The 26,193-nt window shown below is 38.5% G+C and overlaps 1 protein-coding gene across 3 annotated transcripts; it reads right to left on the reverse strand.

The window, feature by feature from the left end:
• Nucleotides 1–1,817: 1,817 nt before the first annotated feature.
• Nucleotides 1,818–24,856, reverse strand: FEM1C (fem-1 homolog C). Of its 3 annotated transcripts, none has more exons than XM_047778447.1 (3): nucleotides 24,494–24,856; nucleotides 22,918–23,650; nucleotides 1,818–6,427 (listed from the first exon to the last, which is right to left on the reverse strand). In XM_047778447.1, the coding sequence occupies exons 2-3, from the start codon at nucleotides 23,459–23,461 to the stop codon at nucleotides 5,118–5,120; spliced, it is 1,854 nt and encodes a 617-aa protein (XP_047634403.1). In that variant the 5' UTR covers nucleotides 23,462–23,650; nucleotides 24,494–24,856; the 3' UTR covers nucleotides 1,818–5,117. The 3 variants fall into 3 exon arrangements, with proteins under 3 accessions (XP_047634403.1, XP_047634405.1, XP_047634404.1); XM_047778449.1 differs by lacking the exon at nucleotides 24,494–24,856 and adding an exon at nucleotides 24,285–24,475; XM_047778448.1 differs by lacking the exon at nucleotides 24,494–24,856 and adding an exon at nucleotides 23,855–24,263.
• Nucleotides 24,857–26,193: the final 1,337 nt, after the last annotated feature.

Here is a 26,193-nt window from a genome sequence, read left to right on the forward strand (position 1 = left end):
GTCACTGTGGGACTCTTGGGCACACAAGACTTTCTGTGTCCTCCACTTTTTGTTTTTAGGGAATAAGCTTCAGCCTCCATGACCTTCCCTGAGTTCCAAAGGGCAGGTTCAAACAGTTGCTAATCAGGCAAAGGAAGGGATGCATAGACAAGGGAGCTGTAGTCAAGAGACAACAGTGCAGTCTTGGGGCTGGATCCCGGTTCCTTTTCAAGTAATATACATAACAGTATCTTTGGGCCCTTCTGCAGAACTGAAACCTCCAAAAAATGGAAGATGTTAACTACTCGATGGAGCACTCTTCATTCCAGAAAGGACACCAGAACCAGTCCTGGGACCTCTAAGCACCAGCTTTGAGAAACAAATGCAAGCTTGCCTCTACACTGACACCTATCTGCTGCCTAATTTTCCACTTCCAAAACTAAAAAACCACCTCCTAATGTATTCTGGGGGCGGGGGGGGTGCGGGGAAGGGGCACAGTCTTTAAGGCATTAGCTTGCTGTGGCCCCCTTTGCCTGGCAAAGCAATAAAAGCTATCTTTTTCTCCTTCACTCAGAACTCTGTCTTCATGTTTCTAGGCTGAGTTTTGGCAATATTTTGGCAATGTCAAATACTTTCAACCACTCCACTCCTTGACTTACAACAAAACATACAGTGATTATTAAGCACTCAAATTGTTTTACGGGAGTATTACAAATCAAATCCTTCTTTACTGTGAACATATGTGCCTCAAGTGTATTACTCATAAAAGTGTGAATTTTCATTTTTAAGGGAAAAATGAAGGGAACTTCATTTTTATTTTTAAAATCAGACTTAATAAAAGAGCTAATTATAAAAAACGGGGTTGATTTTAGGAAAGTCTTGTTTCAAAGAGCCTTTATAATAAACAAAATGTAAGGTCATGTGTGTGGCACACAGGAACCAACTACTTCCCAATTCCTACAACCCCAAATCACTAAAGAACATTTTGGACGGGCAGAGATGGAGGGGGAAAAAAGGATTAAAGGTATCTTGAGAAAATAGAGTATTTGGAGGATATAACTTTTTGTTGTTCAAGTTCTAAAAAGTATTTTTACCCTTACAAATAAGGGTAAGACTTTTGTTTTTAGAGACACATCCATGGTATATCGAAGTTCCCAGCTAGGGGTCAAATTGGAGCCACAGTTGCTGGCCTACACTACAGCCACAGCAACACAGTATTCGAGCCATGTCTGTGATCTACACCACAGCTCATGGCAACCCTGGATCCTTAACCCACAGAGCGAGATTAGGGATCAAACCCTCGTCTTCTCAGATACTAGTCAGGCTCATTACTGCTGAGCCACAGCAGGAACTCCAAGACTTCCTTTTTACATATTGGTGGTGGCAGCTGGAGACAACCATAGAACCAAGGGTAAAGAAGACTAATGATTAAAAGGATTCTGTCAAAAGGATGACAGATGGAGTTCTCCATACGGCTCAGTGGTAACCAACCCAACTAGTATCCATGAGGATGCAGGTTCGATCCCTGGCCTTGCTCAGTGGGTTAAGGATCCAGTGTTGCTGTAAGCTGTGGTACTGGTCAAAGACGTGGGTTGGATCCTGCATTGCTGTAGATGTGGTGAAGGCTGACAGCTGCAGCTCGATTTGACCTCTAGCCTGGGTGCTTCCATATGCCACGGGAACAGCCCTAAAAATCCAAAAAAAAAAGACAAAGCCTGTACTTGTTATGGACAAGGTAATGATTCAAAAGGGGAGAAAGCCCATACAACTGAATTAAGATAGAAGATACAATTGCATTAAGTTAACATCAAGTATTGAGTTAATAAGATACACTAGTATTTGGTGCAAATTTAATTTTATTAAACCTTACAATGAATGTTGTGGCATATCATTTTCCATTGTGTGACAATTTATTGGCTGGCATCTGAATAACAGTACTTTTTGGAAAAAATACACAATGGGAATTGACAAAAGGAAGAGAAACTAGTTGTTTAGTGATATATGAGGGCAAAAAAAGAAAGGTGACAATCAATTAATTTTAGTTTTCTTAGCATCTAACTCTAAAATGGTTAAAGTTCAAAGCAATAATGCTGCTGTCACAGTGTACAAGAATATGGTTATCTTATCCGGCCCCCACACTTCTGAGAAAATTATTACACCTGTAAATTTCAACCTAAGGTTTCTGTTGGATAGTATCACTTTAAAGAGCTACTTTTCCAATATAACCCAAACAATTTTCCCAATCACAGTAGATGGGGGTCTCTGAAACACTGTACATTAATGTAGTCATTTTACAAGTGAGCAATCACTTAACTTCAAATCATAATGGGCACCAAATTATCTTTTGCTGATTTGGGCTTATGTCCCTATCAGATTTATGGATAAGAAAATGGCTATTTTTGAAATCTGTAATCCACCTGTCTTTATAAAGTAGACTGATATCTAATGTTAGTAAGTCACCATTTCTTTTACAGAAATGATCAAGGGTAGAACATCTAAAATTCGGCAGGCCTTAACGGGGCATTTTTATAGAAAGTAATCAAAATGAATACATTAGCTCCAGCCAACATTATCAGACTACAGTGTACAGTTAAGTGTGACTCAAATGAGTACAATTGGCTCATTAAGTAATAAATTATTCATCTGTTGATTAAAAAACACAAATTTAAGGTTTTTTTTTTTTAAATTCAGTCTCATAATTTTGAGAATACTTTCTGACAAAGGCCTTAAACAGTGTCTGAGGTCACATTTATTAACCAACTTCCTATAAAAGAAAGTGGACAATTTTCAGCTTTTAAACTGATTTTTCAAGAGATCTAACAGCATCTGGGGAGATGGCAAACAGAGGAGAAATGTATCCTAATTAAAATAAGGCATTTCAATTATCAAGACTGAAGAAGAGTTTTAAGTTATCCATATTCAGTGGTGGGAAAATGACATGTAAAGAAATCCTTATTTTATACTGGAGTTGCACAATTCAAATTCACCTATAAAATAGTGAGCAGTGCCTTACTATATAAGAGAGTTGTAAGTCCCCTCCCCACCAAAAATGAGGAAGGAATATTAAATCACTTAAATTCCAACTGCTCATCTTTTGCCCCCAAATTATTGAGCTCAATTAATGTAGACTACTATAACTTGAAAAGTTTTCCTTTTTTTGAAAAAAAAAAAAAAAGAAAAAGTAGCTCATGTATATAATTCTTATACCACAGGGTAGAGGCAAATGATTTCAAAAATTGTTGTCTGATATTTCTAGATATTTGTCTAAATCACAAATTATTAATATATGTGGCAGTTCAAATATTTCAAATTTGCCCATAGTAAACCATTTCCATCCAAACCACCTTTTTCAATGGTGAAAGTAAATTTACAACCTAGTAAAATGAGTAATGATATATTTTTTAAAATTAAACTTTGATTTAACCAGAAAATAAGTTTGTTTTTTGTTTATTTACTCTTCTTTATTACAAGTTTCTTTACTGAATAAAGATGAAATAAACCTAATGTGACTGCAATGATGACTCCTTAAATACCACTATATCAACCCTCAAAATAAAATGTCAACACAAAAATTCGAGTGAACAAGCTCACATTAAACTCACAGGTAAACTGAGTTTTTCTCAAACCAATAAGGAGCTTTTTATTCAGAACAATTTCATTAAGACATTTGCAGGGCAAATATGCCATCATAAATTTTATTCTGAATAACAATAAAGTGCTGAATGATAATTACCTGAATCTTTTTTAGTACTTTTCACTTATCTTTTCTTAAAAGAGCCCTTTCTGTGGCATTAGCAAAGCTGTTTAAGGAAAAAAAAGCCAAGAAAAAAGAGAAAGAAGAAAGAAAAGAAAAAAGGAGGGAAAGAAAGGAAAAAAGAAAAGCTAATTTTCCATAAGGGAAGAGGAAGCACTGCAACCTTTGTGTTTAATTATGGTGACAAATAATTGAGGCCAAAGTAATTCATGCAAGTTATCTTCAAAGCTAGACTTAAGCTTGAAGAAAGAAAGAACACTGTTACTGACCTTTGATACTACGGCAGTAAATTGCATACTAAAATACCTTAATTATTCTAGATGCCTAGATCTGGCTTGGCAAGCATCATGCCACTGACATGCTTTAGCTCTTTTTTTGTAACTAAAAGTGATTTGCAGTTCAATTACTAAATATTTCAATGTGACTCATTAAGCTGTGTGATAAACTTTGAGGTTAAATTTAAGCAAATTCTCTACACCTAATCACATCATCAGCATAAGCAGGACAACGCTGGCGCAGCATGAAAGGTGGGTCACTTTATACTCTTCCTTTTACTGCATGATATATTAAGATGACAGACCTAAATTTCAACTGGGTTAATGAGTTAGAATAGATTTGTTTCCCAAATTTAGCACACAATAATTTCAGTGGATTAGAGAAACCTCAGATGTAAAGAAAGAAACAACAAAAAAGCTTGAGCTCTGGTAGCCAACCAGAAGCTCTAAAAATTGTCATGCTACAGGAGTACTTTCATAAGATGAACTTTGTAACATACTTAACAGTGTTTGGAGTTGAAGTTGACCAACTGCTGCATAGAAAATACGCTAACATACAACAGTCAAGTTTAAGCCGGTGCATAGAGAAGATAAAGCACTTATGGTAACTGCAAATGGTAACAAGTCCATGAAGTTTTGTACAAACATGGGTCCATCAGGGGAAAAAACTGATAAGTAGAAATGGTTAAGTTAAAAATGAAGTGGAAACAGGGACAAGCTTGGAGAAGAAGCAGAAAAAAAAGACCTTCAATTGTATAAAATTGACAAACCTGAAAAGTAAGTATAAAGACACCACTGAAAAATGGTTAATTCTGTTACAAATACCCAACAGAAAATAAAACCAGAAGGGACAAGCCTTTGGCAGATGATTCTAGAAATCTGAATATGATATTACATTTCTCAATAATTCACAAACAATATATTATATGGTATATTTATATTAAATACTGGGAAACCAATCCTGTAAATTTGATGCTTATCAATGCTTTAGCCAATGAGAGCACAATGAATTCAAGCTAAATGAATGCTGGTGTAATCACAACAGTGCTCATTTATGAAACAACTGTTACCAATTCGTGCTTTAACAGTGCTCAAACACAGTCAAATCATCATCTGTGAAGAGAAACAAAGGTCTCTAGCTTCTCTGGGATATGCCCTTTATAGTATATTCTATGATTCACTATGACACGAGCAGCAAGACACTGCAATGTGGTATGATTTATGGGCTGGATCAAATTTTTAGCTATTTCCTTCTCATCCAGCAAGTCACTAGCAGTTTGTTTGTGCAAGTTTGTGGCATCAAAATGTGCACCTGATTTAATAAGAAGATTCATGATGTCTGGATGGTTGTTCAGAGCAGCGATATGGAGGGGACTGTTGTCATCGGAATCTCTGACGTTCACATCAGCACCACATTCTATCAGTATCGCAGTAACTTGCAGAGATGGAAATTTACAAACAGGGTAACGCCCTACGCACGTAGTATTCTTGTCCACAGCCAGATGAAGAGGACTGAAGTTATTCTTTCCCCTCGGATGCAACTTAAGAAACCTGTATATAGTTTGTTTTTTGAAATGGTCTTGTTCTAGAGTACAAGGAACTTTTTCTAACAAGCAAATCAAGTGCAAAATGATGGAAAGAGCCTTATTCAACTGTAATGGGTCAGCTGGACACTGAGTTTGTTTGATAGCTCGCTCTATTTCAAGGACACTTTTGCAGAGTATGCCCATAAGATCATCAAATGTAACAGTGGTGCCCAGCAGGCCTTTAGCCCTATCCTGTAGCATAAAAGAGAACAGTTCTGCAAAAGATAATAAGCTGCTGGCGGTCATTGGGCTTAGAGGGTCCAAATTGTTCTGCTGCATATCCAAAGCATACTTCCATAGGTTGATGCATCGTTTGAAATTTCCAGAGTCTGCATAGACAGCGCCTCTGTATCTAATATAGTAAGAGGTATCCGGATGAGAAGGACCAAGAATACGTTCTCTAATTAATAGTGCCTGCATTCTCATCTCATCAGGATCAGCAATGAGACCTTCTAGCTCTTCTGCACTATTTACCTCCTTGGCATAATCATAAGCCATTATTAGTGTCTGTGGTACTGGTTTGCTAATTATATTAGTCCTATCACTGTACCTCATGTTCATTGCCTTTTTCCAGTATTTCAAAGCCCCAAGAAGATCTCTTTTTTTGTCTACAAATGTAGCTCCCAGAAGCTCTAGAGCATTGATCCGTTCAGTCTTGCTGGTCTGCGCATGGTGAGTAAGAAAATCCACAATATTTGTGTGACCAGTCACACTTGCTGAGAGAAGGGGAGTCATTCCATAACCATCCTTTTCCATCTTGGCACAATACATAAGAAGCATCTTCATGATGTCCAAACTTCCAGATTCTGCACAATCATGCAATGCCGTATTACCTTAAGGAGGAGGGGGAAAAAGACAACATATTGAGGGACCAGGATACAATATAATACATGTATGCACTTTAGAATCTAAAGAAAAGCAGGCAGCTCCAAGCTGCCCTCAATGGGACATACTTTAATTTGGTTACAAATAAGAAAAAATGATCCCTAGCACCTGAAATTAATGTCTGACACACAGCAGGGGTAAAAAATATTAAGTTCTTCCAATAAGTGAAATGACCAAATTAGGCACAATAAGATATTCAAAGTCACTTAGTGAAATTCGAAATTAGTCAATAGCCTAGCAGTATTTTTCAATGTTTTCAAATGAATATTCTACAACTAAAAACAGATGAAATGCAATTAACCAGCTCTTCAGTTTTGCTGACAGTCACTTAACTTTCTGGGTCAGATTCAACATTCAAAGTCTATAATACCTAACTAAGGTTCTCCAATTTGATTTTAAGAGGTAGAAATTATTTTTTCAATATTTCTAATTGCCAAGTGAACTTCAGCTGTTTTAGTCAAAAATCTTGGTAACAAAGTACTTTCTTCAAAAAGCTCCTGTAAGAAAAACAAGTCCGCTGAAAGATAAAAAATATGTGGGTGGTTCAATATGAACTTTAAAAGGAGACATCTGAAGTGTCCTTTCATAGTGGATTATTTCCCACTGTAATTTAATTTTCTTAAACATCCCTTTTAGATGTACTAAATGTTCTAACACTGTCCTGTTCTTCCCACACATGAATTAAAACTGAAAACAGGCACTGGCACATTAGTAAAAGCCTGGATGGATGGAACATATAAAAGATTACAAACACTCAAGTTATTTTAGCTACCTAAGTTTAATGATAAACATCCTATTAATTATCAAAACAGAAGTTATCATGGAGACTTTGCTATTTGGATACAATGCCTACAGAAGATTTCATAATGAATCATTTTAGGCACATTTGTGAAAAAGAGCAGGCTGAGAAGGCTATCCTTAGGAAGAATTGCTTGTAAGCATGGCCCTGGGCTGGCAACTAGAAACTTGTTTGGTTAACACTTTGAAAATACAAACTTTCCCCAAATGATAAAGGGTGGCTTTTATGCTGACTACCTGCTTTCCTTCCGGGAGCCTGGAATTTTGGATATGTGCTCAGCAAACAGCACTTAATGTTACCAAAGCCCAATACAAAACCTGGGCACTGAGTCTCTAATGGGTTTCCCTGGGCAGCAGCATTGCACACCTGCATTACGTTGCTACGGGAAGACTGTGCTCTTTGTGACCTCTCAGGGGAAGGATAGAGGTAAAAAAGCCTGCACAGAGAGATCCCTCTAGACCCTACCTGTGCCTTCGTCCTTATAATCAGCTGTACATCCTTATTCCATCACTGTAATAAACCTTAGCCACGCATACAACTGTACATTGAGCTATATATGCAAACACGGGTATGGCCTTGGGGACCCCTGACACTGCATGTGTACCAAAAAGTGTGGTTTAAACCTGAATACATCACATAATGAATCCATAGCTAAAATTTGAAAAGTTGTAACACATTAGGACTTTAATCTCTTCACAAGTTTATCCTGTTCTTCAGTCTTCCATGATATCTACAGAGACTAAATTAAAAAGGGGACTACATAAAAAAAAAAAAACCCAGGATTTCAAAGATCTACAATAGGATGGTGTCTGATGGAATGTTTTGTCAATGTGTATGATAACCAAACAGAGACCCCAGAACTTCTGAGTACTAATGTTCATTTGCTCAAAATGCTTTCAATTAAACATTACTACTCCTCAGTATATTTTAAAAACCTTTTTAATTACAAATCCCTAATATTTCCATTTTCTCTAAGAAATAGACAATATAATAGAAATATAAAGAGAAGGTTTAGATGGCATTCTTCTCTATTCAGAGTTACAAAATCAGTAAGAATGCACAAAAGCCAGATTTTAAGTTAAATGAATTGCTGTACTGGAAAAATATATTTTTTGAATATACCTGTATTCAAAAATGGTTTATTTATTTAGCCTTTTTTTTTTTTTAGGGCGGCACCCATAGCATATGGAAGTTCCCAAGCTAGCGGTCAAATGGGAGCCACAGCTGCCAGCCTACACCACAGCCACAGCAACGCAGGATCTGAGCCACATCCACAACCTACACCACAGCCCATGGCATACCAGATCCCCAGCCCACTGAGCAAGCTGCATCAAACCCACATCCTCATGGGTACTACTCAGATTCGTTCCCACTGCACCACTATGAGAACTCCCAAAATGGTGGGTTTTTTCCTTTTTTTAAAAAAAGGAAGAGTCTCACCCTCCCACTAAGAACTAGAAGAGATGAAAATGCATTTTTAAAAATCTACATGACAGCATGTAAGAGCTCACAAGGGGATAACGTTCAGGAGAAGAAAGTAAATTAGCTAAGTCCAGAATTTGGAGAAGCTTCTCCCAGTGACCTCCACCAATTCTGGAAGAAGCAGCTGAGTAACTGGGCAAAGCTACTCACAACGATGCAGTGCTAGAGGAGAAAAGCAGAGTCTAGAGTCCACTAAGAAGGGAATTTTAAAATTCCCTTACACTTCAGGTTTACAGCTCTGAAGGGCTGCACTCTACGAGTTAAAGTAAACTGCAAATAAACCAGCCATGATAGGAACTGAAATGCAATTTGAAATCTTTATATTGAATTAAAGTAATCCAGGACTGATAGTACATGTAATCAAAAGTCAGACGTGAATAAAATACTATTTAGATGAAAATAGTATCATATTAGGGCTCAAGTTATTTTTATATATTCTTCATGTATAATGTTTGGTATCCAATCAAAAATAATAGACAGAAAACAAGGAGCCACAACACAAAAACCAAGAGAAATAAGAGCTAAGAGAAGATCCAGATAATGCAGTTATCAGACACAGACTTAAAAATAATAATTACGCTTAGAATATTCAGAAAGTTTTAAAAAATTTTCAGAATTAGAAAACTGGAAACTACAAAAAAGAACCAAATGGACCTTCTAGAACTGAAAAAGTCAACAGGTGGCTTTAAAAGCAGACTACACACAAATGAATATAGAGAATTAGTGAAATAGAAAATAAGTCAGATAAAAATACACAGAAAGAAAAACCAAAGTGAAAAGATGGAAAAGCAGGAGACTTTGATAGGGGAAACAATGTCAGAAGGATTTAACATACTTAAAAATAGAATTCCAGAGGGAAAAAATGGGCCCAAAGCAATATTTAAAGAGATAAAATCTGATAATTTTCTGAAGTTGATGAAAGATTAACCCACAAATTTAATACGTTTACAGTAAGAACGATAAATAAAAGGAAAGTCGCACAGAAGCACACTATAGCAAAAGTGTTAAAAACTAAGGACAGAGAGAAAAGTCTTAAAACCAAAGAACAGGTGAAAATGAACTGCAAAAGAGCAACAATTAGACTGAAAGCAAAGTTCTAATCAGAAACAAAAGCAGCCCAGGGGACACTGAAATATCTTTAAAGCATAAACGGAAAATAAAGCCAACTTAGAATTCTGTGAAGCAAAGGACCACTGCAGGTGAGAAAGAAAAGAAAGAGAAAAAACTAAGATGCTTATTATCTACCAACAGACAGACCTAAACACTATATTCTTTTTTTGAATTTTTTTAAAATTATAGTCGATTTATAGTGTAGTACCAATTCCTGCTACATCATATATATATATATATATATATACACACACACACACACACATTTTCTTTCTTATATTATCTTCCATCATGGTCTATCCCATGATATAATTCCCTATACTATACAGTAGGACCTCAGTGCTTATCCATTCTAATAGTCTACATAAATATTACAGAGTATTCTTTAGGGAAAAAGAAGATGAGCCACATGGAAGCCTGGAGAGGTGGGCAAAAATATTGACCAAAAAAGGGTAATTTGTCAAATAACCTAAATAAATACTGACTTTAAAAATAATAATGTCTTGTAACAGGGCTTGAAATACATATGGAAGAAAAACGATTGACAGCAATAGCATAAAAGGAGAGTAACTGAAATTAAAGTATTCTAAGATTTCAGGATTACTTGCAAAGAGGTAAAATTAGAAATTTGTTTGCCTTTTATAAAAAAGTCAAAGTAGTACTATCTAGAGTGACCACTAAGATAATAGAAGGTATGCATGCAGGTAATTACTAAATACCTTCTAATAAAATGATAGATGTATGTATATATTATACACATGCACACAATATAGGCAAAAAAGGAGAAGCAACACAAAACAGGTAGGACAAATAAAAAAATCACTAAGTAGTTAGGAGATTAAAACCCAAATATATATAAGTAGTTACATTAAATACAAGCAAACTAAATGTCCCCATTAAAAGACAAAAACAATTGGACTGAAAATACAAACACATAAAACTCAACTACATGCTGCTTACAGGAGACATACTTAATGTCAGGATAGAATAAGGCTTAAGTGAATAAAACAGATATACCCTATGCAAAAACTAACCATAAGAAAGTTGTCTAATATTAAAATAGCAGAAGAAAACTTTAAAACAAAACACGTTATTTGGGATAAAGAGAAACGTTTTCAAATGACAAAATTCAAAACCACATAAAGATATAATTCTAAATTCACTTTCACCTAAAAACACAGGTTTGAAGTATATAAAGCAAAAATCAACAGAACTACAAGCAAAATCAGATCCATTCAGAGAACATTTGAACACACCTTTCTCAATACAGGACACCACGACAATTAAGGATATAGAAAATTAAATAAACATTATGGAGTATCATTTTTTTCCTAGGGACACATGGAGCATGTACAAATACTGATTACATTCCAGGGCATAAAATGAATCTCACACAAACGTCACAGGACTGAAATTACTGAGTATGTCCTAAGTCCAAAATGCAAGTTATTTTAAAACAAGCAAACGAGCAAAACAAACAAAAAGAAAACCCTAGGAACATCTCCACATATTTGAAATTTAAAAATACACTTGTAAATAGTCCATGGGTCAAAGCAGGAATTCCAACGGAAAGTAGAAAATATTTTTAGCTGGATGATAATGAAAACATTAAATAAAAAATCTTGTGTGATATGGCTAAAACTATGCTTAAATGCACACTAGAAAAGAAAGGCCTTTTGAAAAAACAGCTAAGTAAGTTTCCATCTCAAGAAGTTACAGGTGAAAAAAAGTAAATTAAACCTAGAGAAAGTAGAAGCAAATAATAAAGAGCAGAAGTAAACGAAGAAAAAAGGCGCCGGTATGATAGAACAGCCATTTTTCCCCTAAATTTTATGAACTACTGCCCCTTTGTAATCTTATGTTAATAATTATGCAAGTATAAACTTGTCCTACATATAGAACCCTGCAGAGAAATCAGTAGTAAAATAAAAACTCATGTCTCCCAACTGCCATATCAATGTACTGCTCACTTCTAAGGTATTATTTCAAATGCTACACTCCAGTGATTAAGTTCTTTCCAATAAAAACCAAACCTCATAATAAAACTTCCACCAATCACATGACTTTCCAACTCAAAAGATTTCATGCTTCCTCTAAGGAAAAAGCTAAAACTCTTTTAAGATTTCCAAATTCTATAGCATTGATTCTCAAAGCACTATCTACATGAGGCTAAGAAAGCAACAAGGAAGAAATCCAGTTTCAGAAGGCATGTTATAGGAAGTAAAGCTTAATATTGGTATTAAGTGGGAATAAATATAAGCCACATTATAGGAAGTGGATTTTTAAAAACTAAGAAAAATTTCCCTTACCCTACCTCTCCAGCCTCATTTCTCGTCATCTCCAGCATGAATGCTGCTCTGTAAATCTAGCCCAGGAGCCACCAAACCTCTTCTGTAAAGGGCTAGATAGTAATTTTAGGTTTTGCAGGACATAAGATCTCTTGTTGTAATCGCACAACTCTGCCATATAATAAAAAGTATCCAGAGGCAATATTTATACTGATGGACATGGATGTTTTCCAACAAGACTTATGGACACTGAAATATATGGCTTTTGTGTAATTTTCACATCATGAAATATTATTCATTAGATTTTTTTTCAACCATTAAAAAAATAAATAAATCATTTCTTAGTTATCATGCAGAACAAAACGGGGTGGGAAGGATTTGACCTCTAGGCCAGCTTGCCAACATCTACTCTAACCCCAAAGACATTATTTCAATACCTGCCATACACAAGGCAGAGAAAGTGCCCAGGCCTCGGGTCATTTTACCCTAAGTTCTCTCTTCCAGCACCAGGAGAGTCAGTACTGCTTGACATCCACTTCCAGGCCTCATCTCTTAATTTTCCTGTAATAAATCCTTTCTTTCTTCTTTCCCTTAACTTCTCACCCTTCAAGTTTCACCAGAAATTTCAGCTGCTCAAAGAGGCCTTCTTGGTTATACCATGTCAATTTATCATTTTGAAAATGGCTGGTGAATAAAAGTTTTACTCATCGTGGTAAGTACCCATATTACATCTATTATAATCTTACGTAATACCTTACATAATATAATGTTACTACTTCACAAATAGGTTTTCTCACCTTAACTGTCTATTCCGAAGTTCACAGAACCTATACTTCCTTTGTATCCGGCATAGCATGAATAAGTGATTGTTTACACAGGACTGCCCCCAATCAGCCACTTAAATCATACAAGTGCTTCAACAAAGCATTCATAAATGTATCAGTTTGGGGAAGATTACTTATACTCACTAGGATCAGAATTATCCATTTTTAAAGTACTCCCAAGGAGCACGCAAAATTAATCTTTTTTTTCTTTCTTTCTTTTTAGGACAGCAGCTGCAGCATATGGAAGTTCCCAGGCTAGGGATGGAATCCAGCTGCAGCTGCTGGCCTACACCACAGCCATAGCAACACCAGATCTGAGACACATCTTCAACCTACACCACAGCTTGGCAATGCCGGATCCTTAATCCACTGAGTGAGACCAGGGATCAAATTCCCATCCTCATGGATACCAGTCAGATTCATAACCTGCAGAGCCACAACAGGAACTCCAAAATGAATGTATCTTTTTAATGAAACAAAAAAAATCCTCATAAAAGCTGTAAAATATTTAACAAATACAAAATGTCTAACATAATTTAAATTGCTTTTTCTAGCAGTAACAATTCAACAGATTCCACTTTTCGTTAAGTCTTCACAGTTTAATCTTTGTATGTTTTTTGGTATAAGTCAAAGGATCATAGAAAAAATAGATTCTGACTCAGATGATCTGGGGTGGGTTCAGGTGATGACTATGCTGCTGGTCATTGCTAGTTTGAGCAGAAAGGAAACAGAAGAGGAATCTTAGCTTCTAGCTTACTATACAGATACTTGCCATACAGCTGACATCAATACATGTGAATATAAGTTTAAAAGGAGGATTAGGTCACAGCCCTGTTTTACACTATATAGAAATCAATACTCACTGTTCCTCTTTATTCTAAATTTAAACATTATATGTCATGGCAGGAATAGGATGTTTTACAACTAGATTACAGTTTGATCCACAGAAAAGTTCCTGTCTATGTAGCAAAAAGTATCAGTAAACCCTGTAGTCTATTCTTAGTAATTTTTTTTGTTTAATAAATAAAATCTAAGTGATACACAGTCAAATTTTTAAAAATCTGTAAAATAAAATCCAAATTGCTCTAGACAATTTCATCAAAAGAGTGAAAAAACAATCCAAAGAATAGGAGAAAATATTTGCAAATCATATATTTGATAAAGGACTTGTTTTCAGAATATATAAATTACACTTACAACTCAGTAATACAAAGATAATTTTAAATTATCGGAGCTCCTGCTGTGGTGCAGATTAGAGAGAAGAACTCAACTGCAGTGGCTGGAATCACTACAGAGACACAGGTTCAATTTCTGTCCCAGAATCAGGCATTGCTGCAGCTGCACCATAGGTCACAACTACGGACTGGATTTAATCCCTAGCCCAGGAACTTCTATATGCCACCAGTGTAGCCATTAAAAAATATATATATCAACTTCAAAATGTGCAAAGGATATGAAGACACTTACTTCTTGGAAGCTATACAAATGGCCAATAAACACATGAAGAGATGCACAACATCACTAGCCATTGGAGAAATAGAAATCAAAACCACGATGAGATACCAATTCACACACACTAAGAAAGCTATTTAGGAGTTCCCGTCGTGGCGCAGTGGTTAACGAATCCGACTAGGAACCATGAGGTTGCGGGTTCGGTCCCTGCCCTTGCTTAGTGGGTTAACGATCCGGTGTTGCCGTGAGCTGTGGTGTAGGTTGCAGACGCGGCTCGAATCCCACGTTGCTGTGGCTCTGGCATAGGCCACTGGCTACAGCTCCGATTCGACCCCTAGCCTGGGAACCTCCATATGCCGCGGGAGCGGCCCAAAGAAATAGCAAAAAGACAAAAATAAATAAATAAAGAAAGCAAACAAAAAAAAAAAAGAAAGCTATTTAAAAATGAAGAGTAAGGAGTCCTGTGTGGCTCTGTGGGTTAAGGATCCTGTGCTGTCACTGCAGTGGCTCTGGTTGTTGCTGTGGTGTGGGTTCAATCCCTGGCCTGAGAACTTTTGCATGCTGTGGCGGGGGGCAAAAAAAAAAACCAGGAGGATATTAACAAATGTTGGTGAAGGTACGGAAAAATCAGAACCTTCCTTCAATGTTGATAAGCCTGTAAAATGGTGCAGTCACTCTGGAAAACCGTTAGCAGTTCCTCAAAAGGTTAAATAGAGAGTTACCATGTGACCCAGCAATTCTATATGTATCGGAGGGAAATGAAAATACACATCCACAGAAAATGTACATGAATACTCACAGCAGCATTAGTCCTAACAGTCAAAAAACAGAAACAACCTTGAGTTCCCATTGTGGCAGAGCAGGTTAAGAATCCAATCAGTATCCATAAGGATGTAGGTTCTATCCCTGGCCCGGCCCAGTGGGTTAAGGATCTGGCAATGTCACCAGCTACAGTATAGGTGGAACATGCGGCTCGAATCTGGCATTGCTACGGTTGTGGTGTAGACTGGCAGCTGTAGCTTGGATTTGACCTCCAGCCTGGGAACTTCCATAAAAACAAAACAAAAAAAACCCCAGAAACAGCCCAAGTGCATATTAACTGATGAATGGGTAAGTATATCTATACAATGGATTATTCAGCAATAAAAGGAATAAAACACTGATGATACAAAATGGGTGAGTCTTGAAAACACTACACTAAGTGAAAGAAGCAAGTTGCAAAAGACCACCCACTACAATTCCACCTAAGTTAAATGTTCATAGCAGGCGAAATTAGTTGTTATCTATTAGTGCATTTCTGGGTGAATGGAAGAGAGAATGGGATTGACCATTATTGAGTATGGGTGTTTTTTTTTTCGGGGGGGAGTGATGATGAAAAAGTAACTGTGGTGATAGTTGCACAAACGTATCACTAAAAACCAGTGATTTAGGAGTTCCCGTCGTGGCGCAGTGGTTAATGAATCCGACTAGGAACCATGAGGTTTTGGGTTCGATCCCTGGCCTTGCTCAGCAGGTTAGGGATCAGGCGTTGCCATGAGCTGTGGTGTAGGTTGCAGACGCGGCTCGGATCCCGCGCTGCTGTGGCTCTGGCGTAGGCAGGTGGCTACAGCTCTGATTAGACCCCTAGCCTGGGAACCTCCATATGCCGCGGGAGGGGCCCAATAAATGGCAAAGAGACAAAAAAACAAAACAAAACAAAAAAAACAGTGATTTAATACACTTTAAGTGGGTGAATGGTATGTGAATTATGTCTCGAAGCTGTTTTAAAATCAAAGTATTTGTGTTTTGGGTGAAGTAAAAATCTTGATTGATAGAAGCCGCAATGAAAAGGTCTTTTACTGTAACAAATTTGGAAATGCACAAAACAATTCTCATCTCTCTTTAACATACTGTGCTTGACATCCACTCTTCAAATTTGCACATGGGGCTAAGCTGAGTCTTTAAGAGAGGTCCACTAATACAGTATTTTATTCATGGAATAGCTAATTGATATGTATTCAAGGAGCAAGTGGGAAGAGAGAGAAACAATGTAGGTATCAAAGGAGCACCAGAAGATTCCTCTGTTCAGAATGTTGACCTTCCCCAAGCATACTCCAACAGCAGAGACACTCAAGAACAGGAGTTTGAAAAAAGGAATAAAAAACTAACTGTATCAAGATGACCATGTGCCCTCCCTTCATTAATTCTTCGTATAAGGCAGGTTAGCTAGGAGCATAGAGAAATTTAACAAAACAGGTCCTTGAGCTCCCATTTAGTTAAATGCTAAAAAATGTATAAAATGCATTCTTAAGACACCAGGGGGCTGAAGACTTGCCTACGAAATGGGTCTTAATCCCAAGTAGAATTTTCAAAGCTAAGATCTGAGCTAAGGATCAAGACTAAAATCAACTAATATTAGTATAACCTGATGAAAATTATACAAATTGATGAAAACATCAACATTACAATTCAGTTCAGACTCCATATTCAACTGCATCTCTTCCCAAAGGGAGGGGGAAAAAAGAGAAAAAGAGATGTTTTGGTTAACTTTGCATCCATGTGACTTCTTTACCTGGGTCTTTCCCCACTCTTCCACCTCTATTTTCCATCACATACATTCCTGATGTCTCAGTTGTATAAATCTTGAAAATGCTAAGAGCTTTCTGAATTTTGCTTAAAATAAATATAATTAACTCTCATAAAGATGAATTCAGTGAGGGGACCACATGTACCCAAAGATCCGTAAGTAAAACCTAATCTCTGCCTTAAGTTGGTGTTGCTGTAGCTGAAATAGCAGTAGTGTTCAGAATCTATTCATTTTCACCACCATCAGTTGAATTTTGTGAGGATTCACAGTTCAAAATCCAATATTCAGGGATAGAGGAACACAATGGATATTTCCCTACATACTTCCAACTTCACTTCCACTCAACTTCTACATCATTTACAGCTTACCTTCCCCAACCAGGATATGGGTCCCTCTGAAGATACAGAGATGTGTGCCAGGGGATACAGAAGGGAAAAGAATGAACAAGAAACAATTTGCAGGAGCAACCTGACTTGGGATTAAAATGCTAATGAATTCAACTAATAAGTTACATAAATACTACTACTGAATCAAAATGAATAGAATGTTACAGAGCAGAAAGAAATTTTAAAGCCCTCTTTTACCCTTCTCTGCTGGTAGGTGTGTTTTGAGGCACCAAGAGCTGAGCAAGAGTTCTCAAAAAAGAAAAAGAGAACTTCAGCTTCCAACATTGTCAGTCCAGAGGTACAGAAATAACTTATCCACATAACAAAAATCATTACTGGAGTTCTCTCGTGGTGCAGCGAGTAACCAGTGAGTAACCAGCACTGTTCACTGTGACAGCTCAGGTCGCTGCTGTGGCATGGGTTCCATCCCTGGCTTGAGAACTTCCACATGCCGGCAAAAAATAGAAAAGTTCCATAATAAAGAGGCAAACTGCCTGAAATAGCTCTCTCAAACCCTTTGAAAGCTAACTATACTCAGGAGCCAACATGTCTCCCTTTTCCAAACCTCTACAGAGTTCTGCCTGTACCACAATACTGTTTTATTTTCTTACTTCAAGTCTTCATGTATGCCATTCTGTACTGAAGGGATGACAAAAGGCTTGCCACCAAAGGTTTTGTGGTCTTTTCTCTCTTAAATCTAACACATTCATTTAACAAGTTCATTTACCAAATACCCATTGTGAGCCAGATTACTTTCTAATGTACTGATACAAACACCAGGTTTCTAGCCTCAAAGAGCTCACAATCTAATAGAATTAGAATGTAATAAGATTGGGTTTTCTAAAAATAAATTAAAAATTAAAATTAAAAAAAAAATCCCAGTTATTCCTCTGCTAAAAACATTCACTGGCTTGCCACTGCATAAAGAATAAAATCAAACTCCTTTAGCTCAAAGCCTGAGTGCCCTTTGGCCCAAATACACCTACTTTTCAATTTCTGTATTCTCCAAGCATATTTCTCAACATACCATTCCTATGCCTTTCCTAAGCCTTAAGAACTGTATCAAATCCCTCCTGGAGATGTGAACTAAAACAATCCTTTCAAAGCCCAGTTAAATTTTCTCCATGAAGCCTTTCCAGTCAGTACACTCTTCCCAAATTCTACTTAATGAATTTATACCATTCCTTTAGCAGTGAACAAACAGTGATGTGCTCTATCTTTTCAAAGCCTCCACAATGTCCAACACAATGCCTTGCCTACAGAAAATGAACAGGAATTGTGTTATTACCAATTTACTTAATTGTCTTGGGTATCTAAAATGACTGACCCATGCGTGAGAACAATGTGTCCTCTAGGGCCAGTCTCCCCAATCCTAAGAGCTGTTCTCTAGGTCGGTAGGACTCAACCAATCACTTTCTGCTGCTCAACTACACCCAGTCAAAGCTGGGTACAAAAGAAGATTTGAGGGTTTAAGAACCTTTTTCATAGATCTGCAAAGTTTTATTCTGAGTCCAAACAAAAAAATAACCAAAAATCTCAAGAAATAACCAAAGAAAGCCAAAGATGATTAAAGCCATGAAGTACCGAGATCTGTGTGATAGTACTAAGATGGGCTGTCTAATCACTTCTGATTTGGGGTCCAACTTTCCTGTCTCAAAAACCAATTGTGTTAAGGTGGACAGGCATTTCTAAATGTTTTTTTTCTCCCTTTTTTGAATGGCATGGGGGAAACAAAGGAACCCACTATCCCCACAGGTAATAAGTTAGTTGGGGATAAAGTATTTCCAAAAATCTAAAAGAAAGCACTACTGTTGCACTTGGCAAATCTTAAGTATCTGCTTATGAACCTGTCTGTCTGATCAAACCATGAGCTCAAGAGCAAGGAATCAAGGATTGGATATCTTGCCTTACTCATCTTTGTATATATATCCTAAGTCTAACAGCCTGGTATACTCAAGGGACTCAATAAATGCTCTCAATTAATGAATGAATTCCACCTTAGGTTAAAACATGTTCAAAATGCCAACAGCCTGTTAAAAAGTAATGGAAAGAAGTTAAACAATATATTCAAATGGTAACTGCCTGTTAAAAAATAATGGAAAGTATAAGTTACATGCTTTTTATCTTTAAGCAGACCAAATATAATCTACCGGCATTTTCTTTCTTCACAACCATTTCCAACAGCTAACATTATAAAATTGCCTGAAAAGTTATTTCATTTTATCCCTAATCTTAGCAGTCTTTTCCATTTTTTTGGATAGGGGTAAAAATGTGGGGGAAAAAAATCCTTCCTTGATGCTTCCAGATCCTTCTCCAATGCTCCTGCCTCAGTTTCAACTAGTTCCTGTTTTTTTATTACTCCTTAACCCATAAAAAAAATTGAGAAGTCAACAGAGTAATTATTAAATAATGGAAACTTCAGGATCAGAGTGGGGGAGGTATATATATACTTTAAGCTACCCCCAACAGTCAATAAGAATCACTGTCAGGAGTTCCCATCATGGTGCAGTGGTTAACGAATCCGACTAGGAACCATGAGGTTGCGGGTTCGGTCCCTGCCCTTGCTCAGTGGGTTAAGGATCCTGCGTTGCCATGAGCTGTGGTGTAGGTCGCAGACGCGGCTCGGATCCCGCATTGCTGTGGCTCTGGTGTAGGCTGGTGGCTACAGCTCCGATGAGACCCCTAGCCTGGGAACCTCCATATGCCACGGGAGTGGCCCAAGAAATGGCAAAAAGACAAAAAAAAAAAAAAGAATCACTGTCAAATTTAAAACACATCACATAAAAGTTAATGTACTGCACATACAATGATATATATGCATATAATACATAACTAAGTATTTGTATGTATGTATGTACATAAAATTGAAGCTAGGAGTTCCCATCGTGGCCCAGCGGTAACGAATCCAACTAGAAACCAAGAAGTTGAGGGTTAGTTCCCTGGCCTCACTCAATGGGTTAAGAATCCAGCGATGCCCTGAGCTGTAGTGTAGGTCGCAGACATGGCTTGGATTCCACGTTGCTGTGGCTGTGGCGTAGGCCTGCAGCTGTAGCTCTGATTTAACCCCTAGCATGGGAACCTCCATATGCCGCACGTGCAGCCCTAAAAAGCAAAAAAAATTGAGGCTATGTGAAAACAATTTTTTTCTCTCATGTGTATTTTTTTAAAATCCATAAAAACTACATATTGATACTGGGTTAAAAAAAAAAGACTCTAGAATTAGCCATAAGAGGGAACATACACATGCTCAAGTACAAAGCTACACAATGTTAAAAGGAACATTCTTTAACAGCAAAGGTATTCAAGTTAACTATTATTTACAGTTTACTAGGCAAAAATGCTCACTAAAATATGGGCTATTTATAGCATAGTTCCCCCATACTATCTCTAGTAGTATAAAAAGCCGAACTTTGAAAAACAGAAGGGAAATAGTACCCATATTAATTCATCTCTCTAATGACATGAGTTTAAAATATGCCCCAATTTGGCTTAAATACATGAGTTTATCAACAATCTGCACATTATTAGGCTGGTAAATAAAAAGCCCAAAACCAACTAAAAATTCAACAAGTCTAAACATGCTGCCATACCTTAACCCCTTCTCTTCTGACTATGATTTCAAAGCATTCCCAATACTAACATGGTCAATTAAGCAGTAATTTCTTCTTTTAAAACAAGCATTGTTTTAAAAAGTGATGCTTTAAAAAAAAAAAAAAGCAATATCCTTTGACCCGACACCTAGCCCCAAAACAATCAGGAACAATGAAAACATTTGTAAGAAAGAATGTTTACAGAAATATTCCCTATAGGGAGAAGCGAGAAGCAATATAAAACTCCATTAGTATAAGGGCATGCAGCTACAAAATTAAAGAGCTATAATTACTAACAGTAAAGACAACATTTATTAAGCTAAAAAACAGGTTAACAGAAGAACATATAAAATAAAATTGCACACATATACCTTAGTATCTTTGGGAGGATTATTTCTAAGGGCTGGAATTTTGTGAGATTTTTATATTTCTTTGGGAAAAAAATTTACAAAAATCACCATGAGCCTGAATCATTTTTACAACAAACTTTTTAAAAAATGATTATACTAACTTTAGTAAATGTTAGTAAATAATCCAGTAACTATGCAGTGCCCCGTAATTGTGTGGTTTAGCTGCTCTAAAAGGCAATCAGACACTATCACAATGATAAACGCACATTCACTTTGATTCAGCAATCCACTCAGAGGTATTTATAATACAGCTATTTTCACACAAGTGTGCAAAGACACACATTTATTCAAGAATATTCACAGCAGCATTGTTTATTCTGGATGTGACCTAACTGTCCATCAACAGGGACTAGATAAATCATGCACACTCATACAATGAAATACTGTGTAGCCACGAAAGAGAATGAGGTGGCTATGTGTGCTGGAGTTGAATAACATCCAAGATAAACTAAAGTTTAAAAAAAAAAAAAAAAAGAACAGAACAGTATGTATCAGCTAACAGAGAAGAAAGAGGGAGAGATATACAGACAAGAATACTCTTTGCATAAACTATTTCGAGGGCACACAAAACACTGTAAATATCGTAAACAATCTGTATTGTGTGATTTTTTTATTACCATTTATCCTTTTAAGTTTATTGAAACTATTAAGTTTACTTTAAAAACTATTAAGTTTTTTAACATTGGGCAGTGAATTACCTGCTGTTGTATAAATAAATACGTTGAAGGAAAATAATCTTATATGTCAATATTATACTAACAAAACAGTTGTCTTTAAAGGTTGAAAAAAATCCTGAACTATCATCTGAAAATTACACACAATTATAAGCCTGAGCTCTTACTCTGGAAAAAGATGTTTACACTGTTGCTAGCCAACAAATCCACATCTGTTGAACCTAGTCCTTGTTTTTGCTCTCAGCATTCTAGCAGTTTAAAAAATGTTTTCTCTCTTGCTATATTTAATACATGTTTTATAAAAAAGGATTTTCTATTGGCCACACAATAAGTAGGGAAGAAGGGAACAGATTTCCTCCTTTACTTTTGTATTAATCCTTCCAGGTCTGTTTGGCCTGGCCTTCCCTGACAGAATAACAAATGAAATGCCTAAGACAAACAAGACAATGACTCACTAAGTATAGTAGTTTCTATTCCAAGGGTGTTCTAAAAAAATAAAACTAAGGGAAATATATTAGATCGAAGTATATTCTCAAGTAAACACAAGTCTAATGGCTTAGATCAACTGCCACTAGCATGCCCTCTAACTTTGGGGAAACCACTTTCCAAGCAGTGGAAGTTACTCCAAATAAAGACAGAAAATTCAGCTTAATACAGTGAGAGGAGACTTTTATATCACACTTGTTCAATGTATTATCAAATACCAAAGAAACACTCAACAAAGTTACACCGGAAGGGATAACTAATCAAAACAGGTCTGTCGATACTGCTTACTCAACACCACTGCTTATAATCATGTGTCAAACTTCCTAAAATAAATGGTAAACCCTTAAAAAATTAAAAGAGGATGAACTCACCTTTAACGCTTTTTCTGTTAACATCTGCCCCCTTTTCAAGTAAATACTGAGCAATCTCTTTGTGTCCTTTGTAACATGAGATCATCAAGCATGTATGCCCATGGCGGTTTGACACTTCCAAATCAGCTTTGTGTTCTACAAGGTACTTGACTATTTCCAAATGGCCATCGAAACAGGCAGCCCGAAGAGGAGTGGAGTTGGTTAAGGTCGTATTGTTGACAGACGCTCCATGATTTAACAAAGACTGAACCACCTTCAGATGTCCTGCTGCAGAAGCGGCCCACAAAGGGGGAGCCCCCTCAATGGTTTCTCCATCAAAATTGACTGAGCCCCCGACTTCTATCGAAGCACTGCACTGCTCTAGGAGGAATTCCACCATGTCAAGGTGCCCATACCTGGCAGCCATCAAGAGTGGCGTGGCCCCATTCGTTTTTTCCGAGATCAAGGAGGAAACCTCCTCTTTGGATTTGCTTGCCAACAATTTGGTGAGAAGCCGGAGTTTGCCATCTCGAGCTGCGTTAAATACTGCTGTCTTTAGATCCATTTATGTCCAGTTGAGAGGCTGTGCTTTATTTATCCTTCGAAGCAAAGCTCCAGCTTAACTCTATCGACACAGACAAGAGTTACAGTAACCGAAGTTCAGTGTTAAACACTGCACCCCAGGACTGGTATAAAACCACAGCGAGTAGGTTCTGTCTATTGCCTTCCAACATCTGACAACCAGGGCACCAAACTAGAGAGAAGGGGAAAAAAAAAAGGAGCAGTTTTGAATTTTCCATAGGTTAAGGTAAAAACCACTAGGTTTTCTTAATTTCTACTCTGGGAGAGCCACACTGTAAGGGACTACTCCGCCCCTCCCCCCCCCCCAGAAAAAGGTGGGAAAGGAGAATACATAAAAGTACAGAGACGCAAATGTTTTGGTGGGAGGCAGTCTCACCTCTATATACCGTAAATGTAAACGCTACAGGCAACCGGTTTTCTCGCCTCCTAACCAGCTAAGCTTTGTTCTAGCTTTGCTTTGCACACGCCCAGAGAGAGTACAAGCGAAGAGGCAAAGACCCGGGCGCAGAAATGTTTCACATCTGCAGAGGAGAGCGGGCCAAGGGCGCGAGGCTGAAAGGCCTCGCTGTGGCCAGGAGAGGGAATAAAAAAGGTCGGAGCCAACAAACCGCGGCCGGCTAACGCCAAAATCCTCACCCGAAAGGCTCTCTTTCCTTTAAAACTACTCGAGACTCTCAGGAAATCCGGCTGCCTTTTAGCTAACTTTGTCCGCCCCATTTTTTTTGATTCTCCCACCGCGCGCCCCGCCAAAAGGGACCCGCAGGTTCCCCAAACCACAGCTGCCGGTATATAACCTTCACCTCTACCTTTTCCAGAAACCGGCAGCCCTCGCCCCAAGTTCCTCGATCGACCTCTACCCGCTCTATGCCGGCCGACGAGTCTAGGGCCTCCATCCCGCTGCCCGCCTTCCGCTGCTGGGGGCGCCCTCCTTCCCCTTCCCGCCCAGGCCTCCCCGTGGACGCCTCAGGCCGCAGCTCGGGCTCCGCCAGGCCGCCGCCGCTGCCACTGCCACTACCTGCCCTGGGGTTAGTTCTCCCCGCTGGCCGCCCGGGCTCGGGCCGGCCCCTTCAAATTGAAACCGTTGTCCGCGCCGCCGCCCGGGCCGCGTTGCTCCGCCTGCGGCCGCACAGCTCGTCCATGCCCCGCGCCCCACAGGAATGAATCCAGCCGCGCCGCTTGCCCCGCCCCGCCACGCCGAGCTGCCTCCCGCCCTCCCAGTCTGCGCGGGCTGCAGCGGCTGCAGCGGCGGATGGTGTAATGGGCTACGGGCCGGGGGCCGGACAAGCCCAAGCTCTGCTTCACATCACTGACGCGGCAGCAGTGCCATTGGGCCGGGGGAAGGCGGCGGCCGCCGCGAGCAACTGCCTAGGGGCGGGGCAGGGAGGCCGCCAGGGCGGGGCGGCGCGGGAGGGGGTGGGGCCATGGCTCGAAGAAGGATGGGCCTGCGTGCGGCTCGCGAAGGGGGCGGGGCCACGCAGGCATCCGCGGCTGGGGGTTGGTGGAGCGGCTGCGCAGATCTCGCGGGCTCCTCCGCTCTCCAGGTTTCAGGGCAAGCGTCTCAGGGGCTCTTTGGGTCCCACTGCTGAAGCCCCCGGAGGCGTGGTAGCCATTACTACTTTGTCATTATCCTCTCAGACTAGCCTCTCCTAAGGCTCTTTCCTTTGGTGGGCCATGGAGTTCGTTATGAGAACTCAAAAAGGCAAAACAGGAACAACACAAGAATGAAATTTGGGAAAAAGGCTACTTCTGGAGGCTGACAATGAAGACTTTTAAAAAATATATGGACTAAAAAAATATATAAAACTACAGGGAATGGTAAAAACAGAGCAGTATAAATCAACAAGGTCGAATTCTTGACTGTAAACAATAAAACCAGGAAACGAAAGAAAGGTACGAAATTAATATACATAAAAATAATTACTACTTCACACAGCAGGAAACGAATTTGTGGAATCCATGACATTAACACATGGGGTGTGTTAAACTAGGTCAAGGAAGAGTTTAAACATGTTTGGAGAATGACACCCATAGTGAATCATGAGAAAATAATTTGGAAGAACTTGGTGTTCAATCTGGTGAACACTTTATTTGGAGGAACTTAAACTCACAGTTTCTTGGTACCACTGAGGGAAAGAAAATATTAGATTATAGCTCACAAGTTTCCTTTTCAAAAAGCTACTACCTCTTACTATAACGATGTCTCACGTTTTTATAATTTTAATAATCATTTTTAAGTGGAGCATTATATTGGCATTAGGCAGTCAGCATTAGGGTCAACATTAGTAACCCAAGATTCAAGTGAAGGTTACTACCACTGAGAAGAAAATTTAGAACAGAATATAAAAGATGATGGAGTTCCCTTCCTGGCGCAGTGGTTAACGAATCCGACTAGGAACCATGAGGTTGCGGATTCGGTCCCTGCCCTTGCTCAGTGGGTTAACGATCCGGCGTTGCCGTGAGCTGTGGTGTAGGTTGCAGACTCAGCTCGGATCCAGCGTTTCTGTGGCTCTGGCGTAGGCTGGTGGCTACAGCTCCGATTCAACCCCTAGCCTGGGAACCTCCATATGCCGCAGGAGCGGCCCAAGAAATAGCAACAACAACAACAAAAAAGACAAAAAAAAAGATGAGAGTAACTGTCTATACAAATCAAAGAGTCAGGAGAGATTGACTGTTTTAACACTAATGTTACAGGTCACAGTTCTATACTCTCAAAGT

Source organism: Phacochoerus africanus, chromosome 4 (assembly GCF_016906955.1).
Source record: "Phacochoerus africanus isolate WHEZ1 chromosome 4, ROS_Pafr_v1, whole genome shotgun sequence".
NCBI classification, from domain to species: domain Eukaryota; kingdom Metazoa; phylum Chordata; class Mammalia; order Artiodactyla; family Suidae; genus Phacochoerus; species Phacochoerus africanus.